This window comes from Micrasema longulum, unplaced genomic scaffold (assembly GCF_059751315.1).
Source record: "Micrasema longulum isolate JH-2025_06_02 unplaced genomic scaffold, ASM5975131v1 h1tg000163l, whole genome shotgun sequence".
Classification (NCBI taxonomy): Eukaryota; Metazoa; Arthropoda; class Insecta; order Trichoptera; family Brachycentridae; genus Micrasema; species Micrasema longulum.
In genome coordinates, this window is record NW_028277368.1 from 1,399,625 (window position 1) to 1,421,492 (window position 21,868).

The following is a 21,868-nucleotide window of genomic DNA, read 5'->3' on the forward strand; positions in this document are numbered from 1 at the left end:
CACCTGCTTAGCCACAAACACATGCACCAATAAACATCACATTATTGTTAGAGCAATCGAGATTAGTATAGGAGCAAGCTGGCGTCGAAAAAACCTGTTTAAAAATAAAACAAAAATGCCAATGGAAATTAGAGTCATTTTTCGACATGGCACATAATCTTAATTCTGATTCATTTTTGGATTAAAAAATAAAAAGTAACAACGACTGAAGTACAAAAAGTTGTATATCGAAATAAGCATATGACATTTATGAATATTTCAAAGAAATCTATCATATAAACAAACAAACAAACAAACCATCAAGCCGTTTCCCCGTAGGAGTATACAGAGAGGATAGAACACCATAACAGTCTATCTTGGTCTACAGACCTCGCTTCCTCTACATTCATACATCTTCTCATGCACGCACGCCGATTATTCCTACTTTTGACATGTCCATCTTCAAGTATTTGATGGACTGGATCGTGCCATGTCTTACTCAGTCTTTCTCGTTTTCTGCATCCATTAACGTTTGCAAGAAACCAACGCAGCACCCTTTTCTTGATTATGTCGATAATGCATGTGTCAGCCTTACACACTTCACGGATCTCGACATGTGTACACACTTCATCGTTTTACCACACATTCGCCTGAGGGATCGCATTTTAACAGCATTCAACCTACTTTCATCATCATTTTTTCAATTCTATACTTCGCTCCCATACATAAGAGTTGGCACTAGAACTCCGTTGTGCAATTCTAGTTAAGCCTCCTGCGATAAACATTTGTTTGCCAAAGTAGATTTCAGTGCACTGTTCACCCTGTTCCTGGCACTCACACTCCTTTTAATATATTTCTCGGTCTTTCCATCCCTAGTATACATACTTCCCAGGTACACAAATTCTTCTACCTGATTCAGAATATCTCCGTTTACACTGATCTCACATTTAGTTATATTTTCATCCCTTTCAAAAACCATCACATTCGATTTATCAACATTCATAAGTAAATCGCTCTTCTTCTCATATAATATCAAATAAATTTCAAAAATATTACATCAATGTTTTGTAGATCAAATAATTAGAAATAAATTTTTAAAAAGTTCAATTCTAACGTTTATCCTTATTTGTTTTTTTTTTATATGTTTCTTTCATAGTACATTTTTTACAAATTTAAAAATGAGCCACAAAAGTTTAAAAAAATGACAAAGATGATACGTCATTCGAACGAAAGTTTTCTGTTCCACAAGATATTGTATTAGCTTTTACGTTGGATAATTATTATATTTGATTACAAACCTTTAAAATGGAATTTCAAGTAGACGAAAGTGTGCATGTTCGACACCTTTTTCTGTTTGCATTCCATCAAGGGAATAAACCTGCCAAAGCTGCTCGCGATATTTGCGAAGTGTACGATGACGATGCTATGAATTATTAACTAAAAAAATGTAAAATAATGAAATAGAACACAACTAACTACCTGTTAACTTTGTTAGTGTAATTTTAAGTTAAATCAGTTTTTTTTCGAATGAAGAGGACAAGAGGGCACAATTAAAAAATTACGACAATAAGGTATTCTACTTTATTACTTTATGACAAATAAGTTAATAATGTTTTCTTCTTCATTATTTACAACGAATTCGGCAAATTTGTATTTTTCTTCATTATTTTAAAACAAATTAGTTAATAATGCATTCTTCTTTATTATTTTACTACAAATCAGTCAATAATGTATTCGCCTTCATTTTTTTACAACGAATTCGTCAAAAATGTATTCTCCTTCATTACTTTTAAAACAAGTTAGTTAATAATGCATTCTCCCTTATGCATTTTACCACAGATTAGTCAATAATGTATTCTCCTTCATTATTAAAAAAAAAAAAACTAGTCAATAATGCATGCATCTTTATTATGTTACCATAAATTAGTCAATAATGTATTTTTATTCATTATTTTACAACGAATTTGTCGAAAATGTATTCTCCTTTTTATTTTAAAATAAATTAACTAATAATGCATTCTCTTCTATTATTTTACCACAAATTAGTCATTAATGACTTTCATTTATTATTTTTAACCAAATTAGTCAATAATGTATTCTCCTTTGTTATTTTATAATAATTTAGTACTTATAAAAAATTGACAATAAATTACAGCATATTCACCGTTCACTGCGCAAATATTGCGATCAGCTTTGGTTGCTCTATTCTCTCGATTGAAAGTTAACAGAAAGTGGTGTCGATAATGATCAATTCAGTCTACTTGACATTCCATTTTGAAAGCTAACAATCAAATAAAATAACGTTTGTAACTTAAAAGCAATCATATCTTATTATTTTGAAAACTTTCTTTTGAGTGACATATAATCTTTATCATTTTTTTAAAACTTATAGTGCTTACTTTTTAATTTGAAAAAAACGGCTAAAACGAGGCTGATAATTAAGAATTCACTGCATTATCATTCTAGTTTTGCATATTTTTCATCAGAATAATTATAACTGCTTCAACCCTGATTCGACATTCCTTGTTAGTGAAGCTGTTTGTTAGATGTTCTGATAAACTTACTTGCTACTTTCTTCCTCGGATTGGCTAGTAGAATGGCACGCGCAAGGACCATCGGCTATCCCTGAATCCTGTCCACTGGAGTGGACTGATGTGATGGACGTCTCTATCCCGCCCTTCCTGAAATTGAAAACCTAATGAGTTTTACTGCCTTTTATGTTTAACGTGGTACCATCTCCTGACTATTTCTTCAGGTAGGGTAGTCTAGTTTGGTTAAGACGTGCCTATTTAACTTTGGATTGGATATGAACGTGGTTGTTTTCAATTTTTGTAAATACGTACATAAACATTCAAATATTGAAGCTTTTAATTGCAACTATAAATACTCAGAATATAGTATGTTATACGATTATTATTTGGTGATATATTATAATTGACCTCGTTTGAGGTGAATAGAAGTCACTGATATTTTAAAGGTTTACCTACATAAAAAAACCGAAATTTTATTTCATACATCCATGGTAATCAAAAATATCAAAATAATATTAAAAAATAGGCAAAAGCACTTTGAATACAATAGTTTGAAAATGTTGTCAGTCGGTTCACATCACCTGCAATGGATTCTAGATTACGCTGGGCTAAAGTATTTTTTTTTTCTGTTTTTTCTTTTTTTTCTTCTTCTCCATTATCCTTATTCTCTCCGCTGCTGGATGGCGGCCTCTTCCAAACGTCTCGATTCCTTCCTATCACCCGCTTCATCATCTATGTTTTACAGGCTATCGAGGCAATGTTATCGACCCATCTTTTCTGTGGCCTTCCAACACTTCTTTGTTTGCCTTTTTTTGTCTCATAAAGAAAAGTATAAGATTTCGATCGTATTTTTTGTCTTGAATTTAATTTTTATTTAAAAAATTAGGTGCGAGAAGGGACTGACGATGATAATGATAAAATAACTCAATCGAAATATAATATTACTAGCTTTTACCCACGGCTTTGCTCGCGTTAATTGATTTATTACGTCGTTTAACATCATTTCATGGAAAAAAGTAACTTGTATCAATTTCCGGATCTCGAACTATAGATTTTTTTTTAAATACGTCGATCCGTTAGTCTATGACAACGTACAATAATTATTCTGTTACAATATTGATTCATTTTTCCACTAAGAATTTTTGGGAGGGAACGATATTTTTTTCGAGATGAAAAGTAGCTTGTGATACTTGTCAGCTTTCCAGCTATCCCTATGCACAAAATCGCGGCAATCGATTGCTCCGTTGCGTCGTGAAAGAATAATTCATTTTATCACTTGGAATTTTCCCGACAGCTTGATATTTTTTTTCAGATTGAAGTAACTTGTAATTTATCAGCTCTTCGGCTATTTCTATGCAAAAAATCACGTCTATCGGTCACTCTGTTGCGACGCGAAAGAAACACAAACAAATATACAAACACACTTTCGCGTTTATAATATTAATGAGAATTTCATGGTTCTTTTCCAACGATCTTTCCGAATAAATATTAATTAACCATAGTCTATTAGTACACGCGTATAACTTATTTTGTAAAAGAAATAAATATTTTTTTCATTATTTTATAACAAATATAATTCTATCTATTCTCTGTTATTTGGTAGAGAAGATTGAATTGCCCTATAAAATAAAATAAATAAAAAAATTGTCTGCGCTTTTCCATATTTATACTTCTTATCTACACGAGCACTCACAGAATATCTTTGTTAATTAAAATGTATTCCTTTGAGATATTATTCGCAGAAGTTGGTAAAGGATCATAAAATACGTCGATTTTGCTGTTTTGGCAGTAGATACAAGTATAAACTCGTATTATAAATTAATTACAATTGTTGTTTCGATTATTTTGTAAATTATTATTCCAATGTTAATAAAGAAATAATGGAGTAAGGTGTATTTTGCTTTTTTCACGGTAAAACCCCGTCAAAGAGAAACAAAACATTTATGAATAGTATCTTAAAATATATGGCATTTCTACTCACCTCTTACTTCCTGTGGGGCGGCGATTGAAGCGTACGCATGACGGCTCATGCGGTCGGGGGGCCGTATTGTGCGCCGGGGGCCGGGGGGCCGTGAGCGGCGCGGGGGGCCGCGGCAAGGACAGCTGCCCCCTCACGCACTGCTGATGCGCCTGACCGAACTGGTCCACGCTCCGCCCGTGGCGGCACGAGGCCGGCGGGTCCGCGTCCCTGTACAGGCGCGACGCGTCCTGCGCGGGGAACAGCCCGGCCCCCTTGATCAGGTGCCCGGCAGAAAGCCCAAGCGCGGACAGCCGATGCTGCGAAAACGCCTTGTGGCGGTTCCTGCTGGAACATTTTGCGTTAGTAAGATAACTCAACAATAAACAGAAAATGTTCATTATTACTAGAATGTTTAATTCAATAAACCAGCCGCGTGATATCTGAAAAAGAATAGCCTTTTTACTCGTATCGTCTAAATCCATATTTTCAATTAATTGTTTTTCATATAGGATTCACAAAATCCCCTGCAAACGTCAATAAACTCAAATTGTATAATTCCCAATAATTTTACAGAAAAACATAATTTTATTGCCTAGATTTGTCTTCCAAACATTTTTTAATTTTGTAATTGTTTTATTTTATTAATAGATTGCGTTAAACGAAACTTTTAAATTGGGTTGTTGACAAGGCTTGAATATTTTACGTTAATGATTAATATCATTAATTGTACTACTTTCACACTTATAGATTACGCAAACAGGGTATAGTTTAAGCTTATAACCGAGTTGCTCAGTTTAAACCCGCTCTGTGACAGCAGGTACCCTGCAAGACATCGGACCCTCACATAGGTATTTCGTTGTATCGGGTTTTCCGATAGGGGTTCATGAACTATGACCGTGCATATTGGCCATGTTGGAAAAACTACAGCAGACATATTTATTTCTTGCACATTCTCTTGAAAAATTACAGTGTTGAGTTACACGTTTTCAGCAATTTTACAGTCAAAATGAGTGCTTAGTTCTGGGTGCGTTCGTTAGGAAAAAAATATTTTCAGCGACCAGCCCCATTTTCTCATAAACGGCCAAGTAAACTAACAAAGTTGACAGACTTGAGGAATTAAAAATTCACATGAGATCCATAATTTTCTAATGCATAAAAAAAAACACATTTTGTGGTGGATTTTGGTCCGATGGGCTCATTGGCCCGTACTCCTTTCAAAATAAAGATGGCAACGCTATAATTGTTAACGGTCTACAAGTCCGTACTTGTACAAGTCTATGAAAAACATTTTTTGTTGCCTAAATTAATATGTATGAATTTCAATGACATAAGACTCCAAAAAAAAGCATGCCAGAATGGATCGTCTACACGATAAATTCGACGTAAAGGTTATCTCCCGTTTTGGCGACGTAAAAAGTCCACCGAGATATTGTGATTTAACGATTTATGCGGTCAAGTCATCGAAAATCGGAACTTTTGGATTTGCGCCGTACAAGAAAGCTACAGTAGCCATTTGGTTGATATTATATTCCACTTTTAATGTAATCAAATGTTCCTTGAAAGAAAAATAATCGTTTTACAATATCTTATACAAAACTTGCTTAATTTCAGTTTTAAGTTAGGGCGTTTTTAATGGAAAACACTTCAGAAGCGTGTACAGTTTCCTTGAAAAGATTTATAACTTTTTTGGAGTCTAGTACAGCAAATTTCTCTTTTTTGTTTCATAAATACTTCGACATGTGACCGTCAATATGCTGATCTCTTTAAACTTATATCTAAGTGACCTCTCTAAGAATGATGTTATATTTATACATACTACTGCTCGAACAACCCTCTTTTGCAGCACAAAAAACAAAACCGACATCTTGCATAGTAAAATTAGGGTAAATTGACGTTTATTGTGTTCATAATGTGGCTACTCTCAGGTAAAAATCTTACAAAACAATATCGATTGGAGATTAGTCGACTTTATTTTGTACCGGTTTTTGCGTTTGCTTGCCACTAAATAAAAAACATTAAAAAAACATAGTGCAATAAATATAAATCCACCCTATTTTATTTTAAAATGTGTGAATTTTTACAATGGTGTGAAATGGGCCAATCACGTGATATTGCGCAGTGGACTCGTGGTTCGTATTTGTACAGCAGCCCAGTCTTCGTGAATGTGCATTAGCAACAAAAACAATAGATTTTCGTGAAATGACACGCGCATCTCTTTAAAGAGAACAAACATGCAAATAATATTTTAAAAAGTTAAATACATCTTAAACTAATTTAAATCAGAGATATGCACTTTTCTTTAGTCCTTATTCACACAATTCTATTCACTGTCTATGCCTATTTGATTTTTTTCCAAATCTGAATTGTTTTTTTTTGACGTTATTTTATTGCTTACATATGCATAAAAAAAATAATCGATAAATAAAATGTTTAAACAAGTACAAGTAGTTGCCTCTTTCTTAAAGGATTTTATGATAATTTAATTATCCTTTTTTAGCAACCTTATATTATTTTTTACAATATATCTGTAAAATTACCATTGTAAAAAGTACTCCTTTCCAAATTACAAAAATTCTTTATGTTAGGTATAGTAGGCTTTGACAATAAATGTTGGACATACGTTATGTAGTATATTTTTTGATGTGTACGTCTATATTGTTCACATTTGTTTAATATTATGAAATGTATCTTTTTTTAATAAATCGTAAAGTAATAACTTCAATCAGTCAATTCTCATCATAAAAACCCTAGATCACTTTGTGTAGGTCTAGCCACCATATTTGCGTCCTTAATGTTGTTTCATCTGTTGTGAGCCACTGTATAGCTTAAGCTTTATTTTGTAACTTAGAAAGCATAAGTAAGTTTAAAAAAATGTGTTTTTTCGAACTTTTGATATTTTACATTAGGTATTTGTGTAAAAGGCGCTTATTTCATTTTTCCGATTGTTTTGAATGTATAGAATTCATTTTTGTAATTCAGTTTTAATAGTTCATTGGTAAAATACATTTCTAAATTAACGTTCGATATTTGAATTCGCAGTGAAAAATGAGAAAAAATTATAAACATGTACATGTCGTAAACTTACGATGTCTACAATTTAAATGCCTTTTAACACCTTTTACAGGGTCCTTCACGGTTTATTTTTTTATTTTCTTAGTTGAAAAGGGCAGCATTAAAAAAATATTGAAGCTAATCGTAAGAACGTAAATGAATATTGCTTTTTAAAATACAAAATCTTACTTTTAGACATTGCAGTATATTATTAGAGTAAGCATGAGCGTTCGAAATATGATCCCTCAACCTGCGCTCAATTGGCATATGTTTGATAAAATGGACTTTAGTCTGTTGCGAGCGTTCGTCGGCTACTTTTGAACTTTGGTCTCCTCGCAATTATTAAAATGCCTATATGTACGCTAAGATACTGCACAAATCGATTTGAAAAAGATATAAAAAGCGATGGTATAACCTTTCACCGGTAAGTTATATTTTTATCTTCATCAATACTTGTTTAAAATAGTTTTTTCAATATTAAAAAACATATTAATAATATGTTACCAGACGTGAGCGATATCCTGTCTCTGTCTTGGTCAGTTACTCGGGCGTATAGTGAAATGATAAACAAAGGTGACGCGTATGCGGAAGGGAGCGACATGCTTAATAGAATTCACAGTAGACCGATGTAAACAGTCAGTATTTTTTACTGTACTTCGTGTTTTGCTTGTCAAAGTCGACGTGATATGACGTGCGACACTTACTCCCTCCGCTGGTCATTCCATTTTCTTTGAGGACGACTTTTTAGCTCAGATGGAGTGTTATCTCTTTATATTATATCTCAAAGCTCAATGTTTTTAGATCAAACAATAGTACAAGACCAATGGCTCAATGGAATGTGTTTAATAATTATTACGTCACTGGTAATAGGACCCGTAACTCCTGTTTTAACGGGAGCGTACTATATTAAACTAGAATAAATAAAACATTGTATATAATATTATATATTTATATACATGTACAATGTACATGTTATATAACACCAAAATTGAAGCACTTTTGAACGTGGTTATGCAGAAAGCAGCCAGCCAATGAAACTGAGATAATAACACCTTTGTGAAAAGAGTGAATAATCAAATTTACACAACAGGAAGAATATCTTTGACTTTTACAAATGATAAACAATGAACATTTTTTTTTAAATATTACAAACAAGAATCTAATTTTGTATTTGACCAGTTTTAATAATTTTTAAAGTACCTTAGGATTTTTCAAGTGCTGTGGATGTTTTCGACAAATGAAAAAATGCCGTTTTTGTGATCGACACTATTTTCAGAAGGTGATTATTACAGTTTTTGTATTAAAGTGGTCTGGCTGTTTTTAGCAGAATATCAAATTGACTTTACTACACCAAATAACAGCAATATCTATTTTTTTTTAAATTGTGCTTTCTGCATATCTATTTGTTTTCTCCGTTTATGGAAAATATGCCTCTCTATTGAGTTGTTTTTAATGATAAATCAAGCATAAGGTGAAGTAAAAAAGGTTGTGTAAGAGTTAGAAGGAAAGCAGAATGTTAAAAAATGATATACAAAGAAATATTATTTGAACGCTTTATTAACATAGATTTAGAATAATAAAAGTTAACATGATGTTACCTTAACCGGAAGCGTATATCTTAGTTGTAAATATCCACAAATATTAGTAATTTTAATACATTAGCACCCACCTAACTTTAAAAGAAATAAATAATATCACTTTATAATATATGTATGACCTCAACAATAAATTAGAAAAACAAAATAAATAAATTGTGATAATTTTTATCAACAAAATTTTAGCAAAAGGCATTATGTCAAAATATGTTTTTTTACATATTACTTAGCTTGTGTAAATGACTATAATATAATATTTAATTATTATAATATTATGGTTATTCACCAAAGCTCTATTTATCGACTTGTAGTCCTGTGGCTAATATCGTGGACTCACGGATCAAATGCCCGAGTTCACTCACGGATCGTATCCTGCTCTACCACAACTTGTTACTTATTTTCTAATAGTGAGTTTTTTACAACTCGTTAAAAATAGAGACCAAAATTAAAATATTTGTGCAAATCGTAAAAACACAAATGTTTATTTTTAATAAAAGTAATAACAATAAAAAAATGTATTAATTGTATCCATAATAATATTGTAAATGCGAAGTGAGTTTGTCTGTTTGCATGTGTTTTTTTCAAGTAGCGACGGAGCAACCGATCGAAGTTATTTTTTGCATACAGATAGCCAGTTAGCTAAGAAGTGTCACAGACTACTTTTCATACGGAAAAAAAAATTCCTATCAAAAATTCTCGGTGGAAAAATGAATTCTTCTTTCACGCCGCAACGGAGCGACCGATTGCCGTAATTTTTTGCATAGGGAAAGCCAAAGAGCTGATAAATCTCAAAATTCAAACTTCATGTCAAAAGAACTCACCGACTTATTTTATTTTTAGTGAAAAAATGCATTAATATTAAAACAGAATCACGGTGCTATGTCGTCATAGAATAACAGGTCTTCGTTTTTTGCAGTTTTGCATAATGACGAATGACAATCGATACAGGCTACTTTTTGTCATGAAAAATATGTCATTCTATCCAGAAAATTCTTACACCTAACGGATAAAACTAATAAATTTACTTATTTCTTCCTAATACCACGTGAGAGACGCCGCGCCGTAGGTAAAAAATAGTATTTACGTAAAATCTCTGTAGCAGCCATTTCGATAAATGTGGCAATGTAAGAATTGAGAATTCGAATTGGAAAGGAATGGTTTTTGACGTTTTCAATTGAAATTAATTGTTAAATAAACTAAATAAACCACTGGTTTCAACAAAATAAGAGACTAGCATGTTCGTGTTTATATATAACGCAGCGGACGTTAAATATCAACAATCTGAAATATTTGTACAAAATTCGTAAAGTGACCCAAGCAAAAAAAAATACACTTTGACAGTTAAACAAAGTTATGTAGGAAGCTGCCAGTCCACAATTTCGCAAAAATGAGGTATTGGTGTTTTTAGGTTCAGTAAGTTCAATTTTATGTTCTGCTAAAAACAACAAGACCGCTTTCATACGAAAAACTGTCATAATCAGTTTCTGAAAATAGTGCCGATTAAAAAATGCCATTTCTCAATTTGCAAAAAACACCCACAGCACGAAAAAAATCTGACGGTACTTTAAAAGTCATTAAAACTGGTCCAATACAAGATAAGATTCTTAACATATTACAACAGAAATGAAGTACATTTAAGAGAAGGTAGGAAGGAGAAGGTTTCAGTTCTTTAACTTCACAAACATCAACAGATGAAAGAACTGAAGGAATATAGGTGTTCTAATATGGGCAGAATGTTGAATGTTACACAGTGTGTAAAGTGGCTACTTAAACCAGCCATTGACAGGTCATTAGCCCTGTAGATTCCTAGACTTCTATATTACCTTCTCTTAAATGTACTTCATCTCTGTTGTAATATTTTAATATAAACAGCTCCCCAGGGAGTTGAATCCAGTCCTTGTCTGCGAAAATTTGGACAAACTCAAAATATTGTTTGTAACATAAAAAAAACTAATCTATTAATTGTTTATCAGTTGTAAAAGTCAAAAATATTGCGTAAATTTGATTATTCACTCGTTTCATCAAGGCGCTATTATCTCAGTTTCACTTTTTTATGGCTGGCTGCTTTCTGCATAACTACGTTCAGTTGATGTTGACAGTTGAAGTTGACAGTTTTCAACATCAATTAAAAGTGTTAGTATCACAGACGCGGAATGCGCGGGTAGATCTCGGTTATTTTTTTTTTTGAAGTAGGATAAGTCAAACAATTTCTAAATTTGACCACAGATTTCATAACAATTATATATTCCATGACACAGAATTTGTTCATTCAAGTTTGTTTACATCTTGGACCATTTTCCGACCCATGTAATACGAGCATAATTCGTAAGAACACACATTTTTTGAAGTATTATTTATCGTCATAGAAATGCACGTCTTTCAACTCCTGATTGCACTAGCGTCCAAACAAGCTAAATTACGAGTGCTGCGGCCCGTTATTACGGCCAACTTTAACACAATGTCGCATATAGCGGGTCCACCACCACAGCCGTACGTGAACAAGCGGGTGTTTATTTACAAGCGTGTTTATTTACAGCGGGCCCTGTGGATATGCGCGCAAGTACTATGGGGGTAGCGAGAGACAGCGGGAAACCTCTTATTCCGCTTGAAGCACACGATGCATAGGGCAGTGGCTAGCGCTGCCATGACCAGCGCGGCGCCCAGGAGCAGGACTCCGAGCTGCAGGGGGCGCAGGGGAGCACGGGGGGCCGGGCGAGGGGCGAGCCCCGCTCGCTCAACGATCAACTCCGGGCCGAGGGAAAGCTCCAAGGAACTCTGATGTGTCAGAAGAGATCTAAAAACAAAGAATTCACAATTTATATAACAATATATCATATCTGAATTATAACCTTAATTTTGTTTTCGTACATTTTTTTATTATTTTAATGATGCTTTTATTTAGTAAATTTAATTACGTATGAATCTCAATTTGTAATTTTTTTTTTTTACATTTATATCGAGTTTTTTTTTAACATTGTCTTCTTTGGAATTTTATTATTTAATATTTATACTTTGTTTTTCTAGGTTATTTTTTTATTGCACCACATGTTATTTTAATTTAATTAATTTAACTATGCATTTTTTGTTGTTTACTAGTATGGAAAATTGAAAACGAGTAATTTTTTAACTGAATCTTTGAATAATTTTATTTTGAAAAATATTTTATTATTAAATGTGAAAACTCTTTAAAGAACGAGCATAATATATAATTTAAGTTTCAAAGGTACAAGTATTTAAATGATTAGGGTAATCCAATTTCATTCTGAGTTAGAAATAATTAATTTGCCAAGTAAGAACTTATGTGACCATCGGTGCAACGTGAAACAGTGTGTGTTCAAAAATTGCAATTATATGCGTTAGTAGTCTGGAACCATTTTGACGAATTTTTTTTCCCACGCGCGGGTGATGTGCCCTTAACACAGGCACAGCCTAAAAAGCCTTAAAAAGTTAATGAATATTTAAACCAGTGTAATTTGGAATGATTAAATAAATACATAAATCAATACTTCAAATTCATTATCATCACCGTTTGCTTTCTGCACCTAACGATACACAGGACACTGCATTGGTACACCAATTAAAGAGTATCTCGATCATCTTGTTTTGTTACAAGAAGGAAAGATGAACAGTTTTATGCGTGACAGTACTTAAAAAAAATATTTCATACCATTCAACCATGTCAGAAATCAAATCCGAGACCTCTTACATGGCAGGCAAACACACTGACCAGTATACCACGACGAGCATTTTCTAATTGACGTTCGTTTAAATATTTTTGTAATTATATTTTAAAAAGATTTATCAAGATAGTTGGGTGCATATTTCAACGGACGAAGAATACAGCTCAGTGTGTGAAATAGAACCAGAAGCTTAGACGAGGGTTTTTGACTTGATTGCTGCTCTTAGCTAAAAATCCTTAATACGTGAGATCGTATGGTTTCTCTCGTTTTATAGTGGTTGGGTCGTTTGCCGACCATTCTTAAGGTCAAGGCTTTGATTCCTGGTTTGGTGGATGTAACAAGTTAATTTCAAAAGTCGTTGAACCTACAATAATTCTTTGTTTCTGGACTGGCACCTGAAGAAATGTTCTCATGCATAACTTTTCTGTAAAATTGTTAAAAATATCACTCCCTAAAAACACAACATGTTTGAACTTGACAATTGTGGCATCAAGATTCGTGACGATGTTATATTTAAGTTTAAACGGCCACAAACCATATTGAAACTTTAACCAGTAAGTGGTCTTTACATGAACCGCTTTCGCGGAAATTAAAAATTATATATTTTAAAATATTTTTTGCTACTTTTAAATAAAAGAAAATTTTTTTACTCAACAGTATTTCATAGAACATTAATTAAAATTAGTAAAAAAATGTGATATTTCCCTATTTATAGATATAAGTTGATCCAATTCCACATGCAATATAAATATTTAGTGCCCCGACTCAACAAAGATTTTCTAGCGAGTCAGGTTCACAGGTTCACGAGTTCACAGGCATAGATCGTTCATGATTGTGTCAAAGTAAACTGTATCTCCGTGTTCAATAAATATATTAATTATGCCTTTAAAAAATCTAAATAATATTTGCAGAATCATACAGAATAGATAAAGTAAAAGTATTTAAAAAAAGACCTAATAAATATTAAAAAATAAATATATACCTTTGAAGAGTGTCCATATCGACCAAAGAATTTGTCACAGGGTCGACTCCATAAACGTACATATTGGTTCTGAAAACAATTTGTATTTTTATTGACCTGGGGATTTTTAAACCCTTGGGGTTTACGTATCACACACATTATGTTATGGTATTTTTACAAAAGAAAACGTTTTTATGCATTTTAAAATTGTCATTGAGAGTAATCATTTTAATAACTTTATATTTGCGGGAATCAATCCTAACTTAAATTTCTTAGAGAGACAATACATGCAAAAAAAATCCTATCCCGGGGAATTTGCATTAACTTGATATCAATACGTTGTATATTTTTCACACAAGTCAGTATAAATCAAATGGTAAATTAAATGTTAACTCAATACTAAAATTTACTTCAAACAAGGTATCAGAATATTAATTTGTTAGTCAGATGGCAATAAAAAAATATATTAATCCTTGAATGTCATTTCGAAAGGTTAATTGTTTTTAAAACACCATTTTTAAATATTGAAGACACACGTCTCGAAAAGTTTTCTCGAAATGCCATTGCAATAATTTAATTGTGATATATTTTTAACCTTAATCCTTTTCTAACACTATCATGGAATTGTATAAAAATCACTTGTATGAACTGTTAAATAGTGTCGCGGAATCCAGAATCCGAGGTTTAATGTTTGAAACCAATTCTACTCCAAAATGATTCTCATTTTTTTATAGTGAATTATATAAAACATATTTAAAATGACTCCTAACATTGAAATATCAATTAATTTATTAAACTTTTTAAGCAAGTGCATATGACATTTCTGTGTCAATTTTAATAAAAAAAATGTACGAAATGTGTACATAATGTAAATGCTTATTTGAAAAATAAGTGGTAAAAAAACTTATTTTTTTATTTATTCATACTTTTACATTGTTTGTATTATTTTTTATACTGAATAATGTTCCTTCACTGGGATGTCCCGTGCCGAGGGAAACATTTTACAAAATGTGAAACATTCCTTAGATTAGCTATTTAACAAAGTTAACATAATAATAACAATACAAAAAAACGTAATTACTCCAATTAACCTAATTATCATTAACATAATAAACAATAAAAAACTAAAATATTCATAAAAAAACATTACCAATATATATAGACCAATTTCATAAACAGTACACCCATTTTACTTATTTGGCTTGATCCACTCATCGATCCGTGTGCAAACCACCTCCACTATCCATTTCTCAATAGCAATTTTATATTGTGAGAACTTATTTATTGTCTTTATGGATAATGAAAGTAGATTGTACACTTTAACCGAGTAGCATACGAATCTTCTATGACCGAAGGTGGTATTTATTTTTTTGCAACGTCAGGGTGGAGTACCTAGTAACTCTTGTATTTGTAACGGAAGGCAGATAATAATGTTTACTTGCGTAAAGTAACAAAACTTTTACATAAAGTTGTTTTATCTATTTTACATTAAGATATTCAAATATACCGAGGGAGCTAAAAGGGTCACGAATAATTAAATCAGGCAAGAGCAAAAATCTAAGTCAACTATAATTGATAAGATTAAGAACGGATCGGGAAGAAACCACCTGGTTTGGACATATAGAACGAATGGATGACAAAAGAATGGTTAAGAAGGTATATATGGCAATAATGATTGGTAACGTGGAACGAAGATAACTAAGTAAGACGTGGCATGATCAAATAAACCAAAATCTTAAGTCCAGTCATGTCAAAAGCAGGCAAAACCGAAAGGCATGTATGACTGTGCAAGAAACTAGGAATGTATGCCAGGATAGACGTGAGTGGTAGTCCATCCTCTCTGCCTACCCCTACGGGGAAATGGCGTAATATGGCAATGAGATGATATGGCAATGGCATGGGGAATATGACAAATAATAAATCCCACGTTATTTCTTCATCAAATTATTGTAATATTGTATGCATTTAACATATAAATATATTTTTAATCGGTGACCTAACTAATGATGAAATGATTTTTTATAAGGATAACTATTATAATGAAATCGTTAATTTTGACTGCTTTAACTACTGTAAAATAATTGGCGTGATATTTAAAAGTAGTCTCATAGATTTATGAATACCCATCAGCTCGAGAAAAAACATTTTAGGCAACATTCATTCAAGCCTGATGTACAATTTAGAAAAAAATGATAGCCCTTCCATTTCACTTGGAGAACGCTTGCCATTTTGTATCCTGCTATAATTTATCAAACAGTGCAAGTAAAAAATACTTCTCAAACCAGTTTCTCCGATAAATATGACATGTAATTGTCCGACTTGTCACTAATCTGGGTAAAGGTCATTTTCAGTTATTTCAGACAGAAATTGTATAACATAATATATCGACAGATGGATTCGAATTGGATTTATCGGCTTGACCCCTACTATCAATAATTTTTATTTTACCTTAGTGAGTCTCCTGGTCTGGGTTCCAAATGCCGTACGCGGACGTCTAGACCAGTGGCCGAGCTTAACAATGACGTAATATTAGGCTCAGCCCGCTGTACTTGAAGAGCAGCACCGCTAAGGGACACCACGACTTGGCGAGTCGCATCCAAAACGTACACCTAAAAAAAAAACAATCGTCTTATAACCAGCAAACTAAAGAGCATCACTTTGATGTTTATTGGTAAACATTTTTACTTTTGGTATCCCGTTAAAAGAATATCCTAAATTTTTTTTTTCATTAATTCACTTAATATTTATTTAATTACCGACCGGTTTCAAAGCTACACAAGCTTTCTTATCAAGGTACAATTGAAAAATTATTCATTATTATAATTTTATTTGCGTTTTCTTAGTACTAAATTTGATACATATTCAGGTGTAAATCAAGTCATTATATCAAATAGTATGTTGTCTTAATTTGTTGTAACAGAGAGAGAAATGGAAGTCTCGGCATTTACAGAGTTTAAGAACTGTCATTGGCTGGTTTATGTGACCACTTTACACGTTGTGTAATATTTACGATTCTGCCTTTTTTTAACATCCATATTTCTCCAACGCTTCCATTAGTTGACTTTTTAAAAATAAAAAGTTGAAACCTTTATTGATATGGGTGAGATTCATCTGGCTGAATTATTTTGACAACTCCCGACAACCGTTTTTAAATGTTTATACTTCTTCTATTTTTTTAAATATGAGGTGAAGGAAAACGGGGTTTAATTCTTATATTTCAAATTTCGATCTTAATTAAATAAATATTTAGTGGTTAAGAATAAAGTTTATATTTTAATCCTGGACTTTTATTATTTGATTTCAATTTGTTTCCAATGTAATGTTCCCAAAAATAAAAATCCATACAATTAAACACATTTATTCAATATAATTTATTCTATAATAAACTAATTTCATTTTACACTTCTATAGTTTATTTACGATTATTTTTTTTTCTAAATTATCATGCAAAATGTGTAAAGGTTAATTTAATTTATTTCAAATGAAACTTTATTTTAATGGTTGGTAGGTAAAAATACTAGGTCGGTACGCTTTCGTTTGTTTGTCTGACCAATTTTTACTAGCGTCAATAAATTTAAAAAATACTTACGAAAACATTAGCAATAGCGGATTTGCCATCATCAGCACCCGCTCTGTCAGTAGCTTTCACATCAAATCCAAATACACGACCAGCTTCTCCTGTGAAGAGAGCTGCAGTGCGCAGCTGACCCGTTATGGGATCCACAGAGAAACGCTGGGCATGCTCGCTGAGTAGCTGGTACCTTACTGCGCCATTCTCCCCTAAGTCCGGATCTACAGCCTGAAAATGGAATGAAACATCCACGTGAAAAGGAGGTTGTTTTAATGTAGTTTTGGAGATTTTACCCAAATCCACCTAAAATAATTTAATTGAACCATCATGAAACAGCCAAGAGAAAGGTGGGCTTTATTGAACATAATAAAGGCTGTGGGAGTATTCGAGATAAGTAGATTCGTTGATAGAAGTAAAGAATCGGAAAACGGTTGTCGTTTGTCGTGATAATTTTTAAAAAATAAATTCTAAGTACCTCGTCTAAATGAAAAAAAAAAACTAACAAAATTCACCACAGTTATCTTCAATTACATTCATTTATATCTTGAAGACCATATATATGGTGTTTTGCAAAATTTTTTCGAGCCACAAAAAAAAAGAAAACAAGAGTTTGTGTCAGAATCGTGATCCAAAAGCGATTTGAGATTTCTTACTTTGAAAAAATAATTTGATGAGTTTAAACTTACAAACTATCTGTGATTCCTCGATGTGTTAACCAAAAACCATACAACTGGACTAAAAACAATGTAACACAGCTTTAAGATGTGATTGTTGCGAATTAAGATTAATTTGTGGCTAATAATATTAAAATACTATAAGTACAATAAAAGTTTTATTACAAACGGCAGCTTGGTTTTTTGTTATTTGTGAATTCACTTTTCAAGAAAATTTCAAGGTATTTTTAATACCTGGTTTAGAACATAAAGCTTTAAATTCAAATATACTTATTTTTTTATTAAAATTTTTCTTATCGATAACTTTTTAATGTCATTATTAGATCTCATGAAATTATTATTTATTTTAATTAACCTTATTTATTTACCAACAATATTTTGAATTTATCCAAATTTTTGTAGACAAGGACTGGTGTTGATAAATTCACCTGGTCCACGAAGAAGTATGGAAATTGAAAAAAATAACATTTTCAGGCGTTGCCTAGTATGTAGGTGAAATAATTCAATAAGATGAATCTCTTCCACATAAATAAAGGTTTCAGCTCTTTAACTTCACAAACATCAACAGATGAAAGAATCGAAAGAATATACTTGTTCTAATATGGGCAGAATAGTAAATGTTACACAGTGTGTAAATTGTCACTTAAATCAGCCATGAAAGGTCATAAGCCCTGTAGATGCCTAGACTTCTATATTCCCTTCTCTTAAATGTTCTTCATCTCTGTTGTAATGTGTTATTTATTTGCATTTTTTTGTTTATTATTACGGCTTAATTCAGGCACAGTCTAAGACCCCATAAAAATGCACTGAATTTGTAAACAAATATAATATGAAATAAATAAATCAATAAAACAAAATAAATTTCAACATGATTTTGTTGACAAGGCGGTTGATTTGTTCTAATTTTAGGGAAGTCGAGATATCCGAATTTTCATTTTTATTTTTTATCAATTGCGTATCTTTGAAATCAGAAAGTGGAAAATACTAATATATTCACAGGATCATCTTAAAACTTTAATAAATTGAACCTACGTAAAACGCTAAAAATTCAAGGCAAGGATGTTTAATTTTTAGTTTAATTTAAAAAAAAACTAGTTAGGGTTCTTTAATTTTTTATTTATTTTGTTTTGCATTTTTTGTTTCTTTTTTATGTTATTTTGTAAACTTGCCAAATACAAAAGCCAGACTCTTTTTTAGCAAGTTCAACCTTTAGTGTTCCATCTTTTTACTGAATGTATTGTTTAATTGTTTATTTATGCTAATAAAGCTTTTTATTTAAAAAAAAAAAAAAAATGTTTAAGCTCAGAAGTGCATACCTTCAATCTTTATAAATAAAACAGTCATAAATATTACGTTACTTTTCAAAGCAAGCTTATTTATATAAATTATATTGGTAAAAAATATCCCAAAGATCGTGACATTCTTAAACTTGTTTTGCAGATATAAATTAATTAACTATTAACACAATCTTCTTTAAAGCATAATTTCTTACTCGCTGTCAATTATTTATGCAAACTGACACATAACTGGCCCCAATGAGAAACAGAACGTATGATTATCATTTAGATACGAATTATTAATTTGTGAAATTAACTTTTACATTCGTGAAAATATAGCGAATTGATTCATAGATGCTTATGTTAAATGTTTTTTTTTAAATTCAAATATTTACCTGCACTTTGACAATTTCATAACCAAAACTAGCAGTTGTTGGAATTGCGGCAACTATTGGTCTTCCGAAAATAGTGAATCGAGGAGCGTTATCATTGACATCGTTAATTTTGACCACCACTTTTACGTCAAACTTTGTGAGACCTTCCAAATCTTCCTCGGGCACGGGATAAATCATATGAGGTAAGTTTCTACCGTGCTTTGGTTTTTCTGCTCGAACAACTATCTCGTATTCGTCTCTGGTCTCCCGATCGGGACTTCGGACCAGGTAAAGAGTGCCGTTCCGAGGGTCTACAACAAACATTCTTTTGACGTCACTTTTATCTCCACTTATGATAGAAAACCTCAATTTTTTGTCTCGGTAATATTCTGATACGTTCAACGTAAGAAGTTCTAAGGGAGTGTTGGCGTTTTCGTCTATTTCAACCTCGTAATATCTGTCGATAAATATTGGTTCCTCACTTTTGTTAATATCGTCCGGTATATCTGACACCTTCAAAATTATTAAGGCAGTAGAACTTAGACTCGGTGATCCTAAATCTGATGCGATGACAGTTATATTATGTAATGATTGCGTTTCATAGTCTAATTTACCAGTTGTGGTAACTATACCCTCTTTTGAATCAATTGTAAAAAGATTGGGAAAGTTTTTTCTTCTAGGAATGTCAAATATAAGCAACCCGTTTCCATTTCCGGGAAAATCTGAGTCATTTGCATAAACTTTGGCTACCATAGAACCTATTGGACTATTTTCTGACAATTTTGCATAGTAAACTGGTATCATCAAAACGGATTCGTAATTATGGTTTGGTAAATCTTTAGCTTCAGGATGAGCCCACTCTAATAGTTCATCGTGACCGTAGAATTTGGGAGCGTTATCATTTATATCTAGGACTTGGACTTCTACTGTAACCGTTGACGACATTTTTACATCCAGTCCATTATCTTTGGCAACTACTGAAAATTTATAGTATTCTTGAATTTCTCGATCAAGTTCGCCATTTACGCTAAGGATGCCATTTAAAGTAGAAATTTCAAATGGTAAGTTTCTTTCTTTAGATACAATATAGTACGAAACATTAGAATTTTTTCCATAGTCAGAGTCCGTTGCCTCTAATTTACCTAAAACTTTACGTGAGTAAATTGCTTCTTCAACGTCAAAATTATACCATGATTTTTTAAACATTGGTGCATGGTCATTTATATCTTTGACGAAAATTCTTATATTTACACTATCTTGTAATCCACCTCCATCCTGAGCAGTAATATTAAGCTTAAATTCATATTCAGGAGGGAGAATCTTTGAAACGGTGACATCGCCGGTTTGTTCATTAACAATAAAATATTGCTTCAAATTGCTTTTTGATGGTAAATTACCAAGTGTCGACGATAACGATTCAGCATAATTAACAAATCTGATCATCCCGTTTTCCCCGGTATCCTGATCTTCTGCTTCCAGACGTAAAATAGTCGTTCCTACAGAAATAGTTTCAGGCACTTCAATTAGAGGACTGACTTCGGTAGATAATAAATCTAATGGCTTACTACGAGGTTTAACAACCTCAAATCTTATCCCACTGGTATAATGTTTTTCTTCAAAAACTTTTATCAACGAACGATCATCGTATTCAAGAACTTCTATTTGCTCATCAGAAGGTATAATGATCCGTTTAACTATTGGTGGATTATCGTTTACATCCGTAACATGTATTGTAAGTTTTGTTTCTGAGCTAAGATTTCCATTATCTGTAGCAACAAGCCTCAGTCGATAAGTTGTTTTTTCTTCTCTATCTAACTTGCTTCCTTTGAAATAGACTCTGCCTGATGTTTTGTTGACTTCAAATAACGAGTGCCCATCACCGAAAATTTTATAATTTGTTATTGAATTATTTCCAATATCCGCATCGTGAGCAATAACCAAATTGGTCATGTTCACTTCCGTGTTAGCGGCAGAATTTTCTTCGATGCTACCTTCGTAGGAGTTTCGGCTAAATATGGGTGCATTATCATTTTCATCATCGACAATAATAGTAACTTGATAAATTCCTGCTCCACTAACAGCTCCTTTTGTGTATTCAGCAATCACTGTAAGTCTATAGGCGTCTCTTTTTTCTCTATCTAATGCTTTTTGAGTGTAAAGCGTACCGTCTTGCCCTGAAAACATTTAAACATTATTAAATCAAAGTGATTTTTAG

At 32.2% G+C, this 21,868-nt stretch overlaps 1 protein-coding gene across 2 annotated transcripts in view; it reads right to left on the minus strand.

Annotated features, from left to right (window-relative positions):
- Positions 1 to 21,868, minus strand: part of Cad89D (cadherin 89D) — a 97,664-nt gene that overhangs the window by 7,457 nt on the left and 68,339 nt on the right. The window contains exons 14-20 of one of the 2 annotated variants that reach the window (XM_088242754.1): positions 19,675 to 21,827; positions 17,347 to 17,556; positions 16,206 to 16,366; positions 13,779 to 13,847; positions 11,710 to 11,910; positions 4,492 to 4,812; positions 2,544 to 2,660 (exon numbers count right to left, since the gene is read on the minus strand). In XM_088242754.1, the coding sequence (XP_088098880.1) occupies positions 2,544 to 2,660; positions 4,492 to 4,812; positions 11,710 to 11,910; positions 13,779 to 13,847; positions 16,206 to 16,366; positions 17,347 to 17,556; positions 19,675 to 21,827 (3,232 nt within the window). Of the gene's footprint in view, positions 1 to 2,543; positions 2,661 to 4,491; positions 4,816 to 11,709; positions 11,911 to 13,778; positions 13,848 to 16,205; positions 16,367 to 17,346; positions 17,557 to 19,674; positions 21,828 to 21,868 lie in introns of both variants that reach the window. The other variant, XM_088242753.1, reaches the window with a different exon arrangement.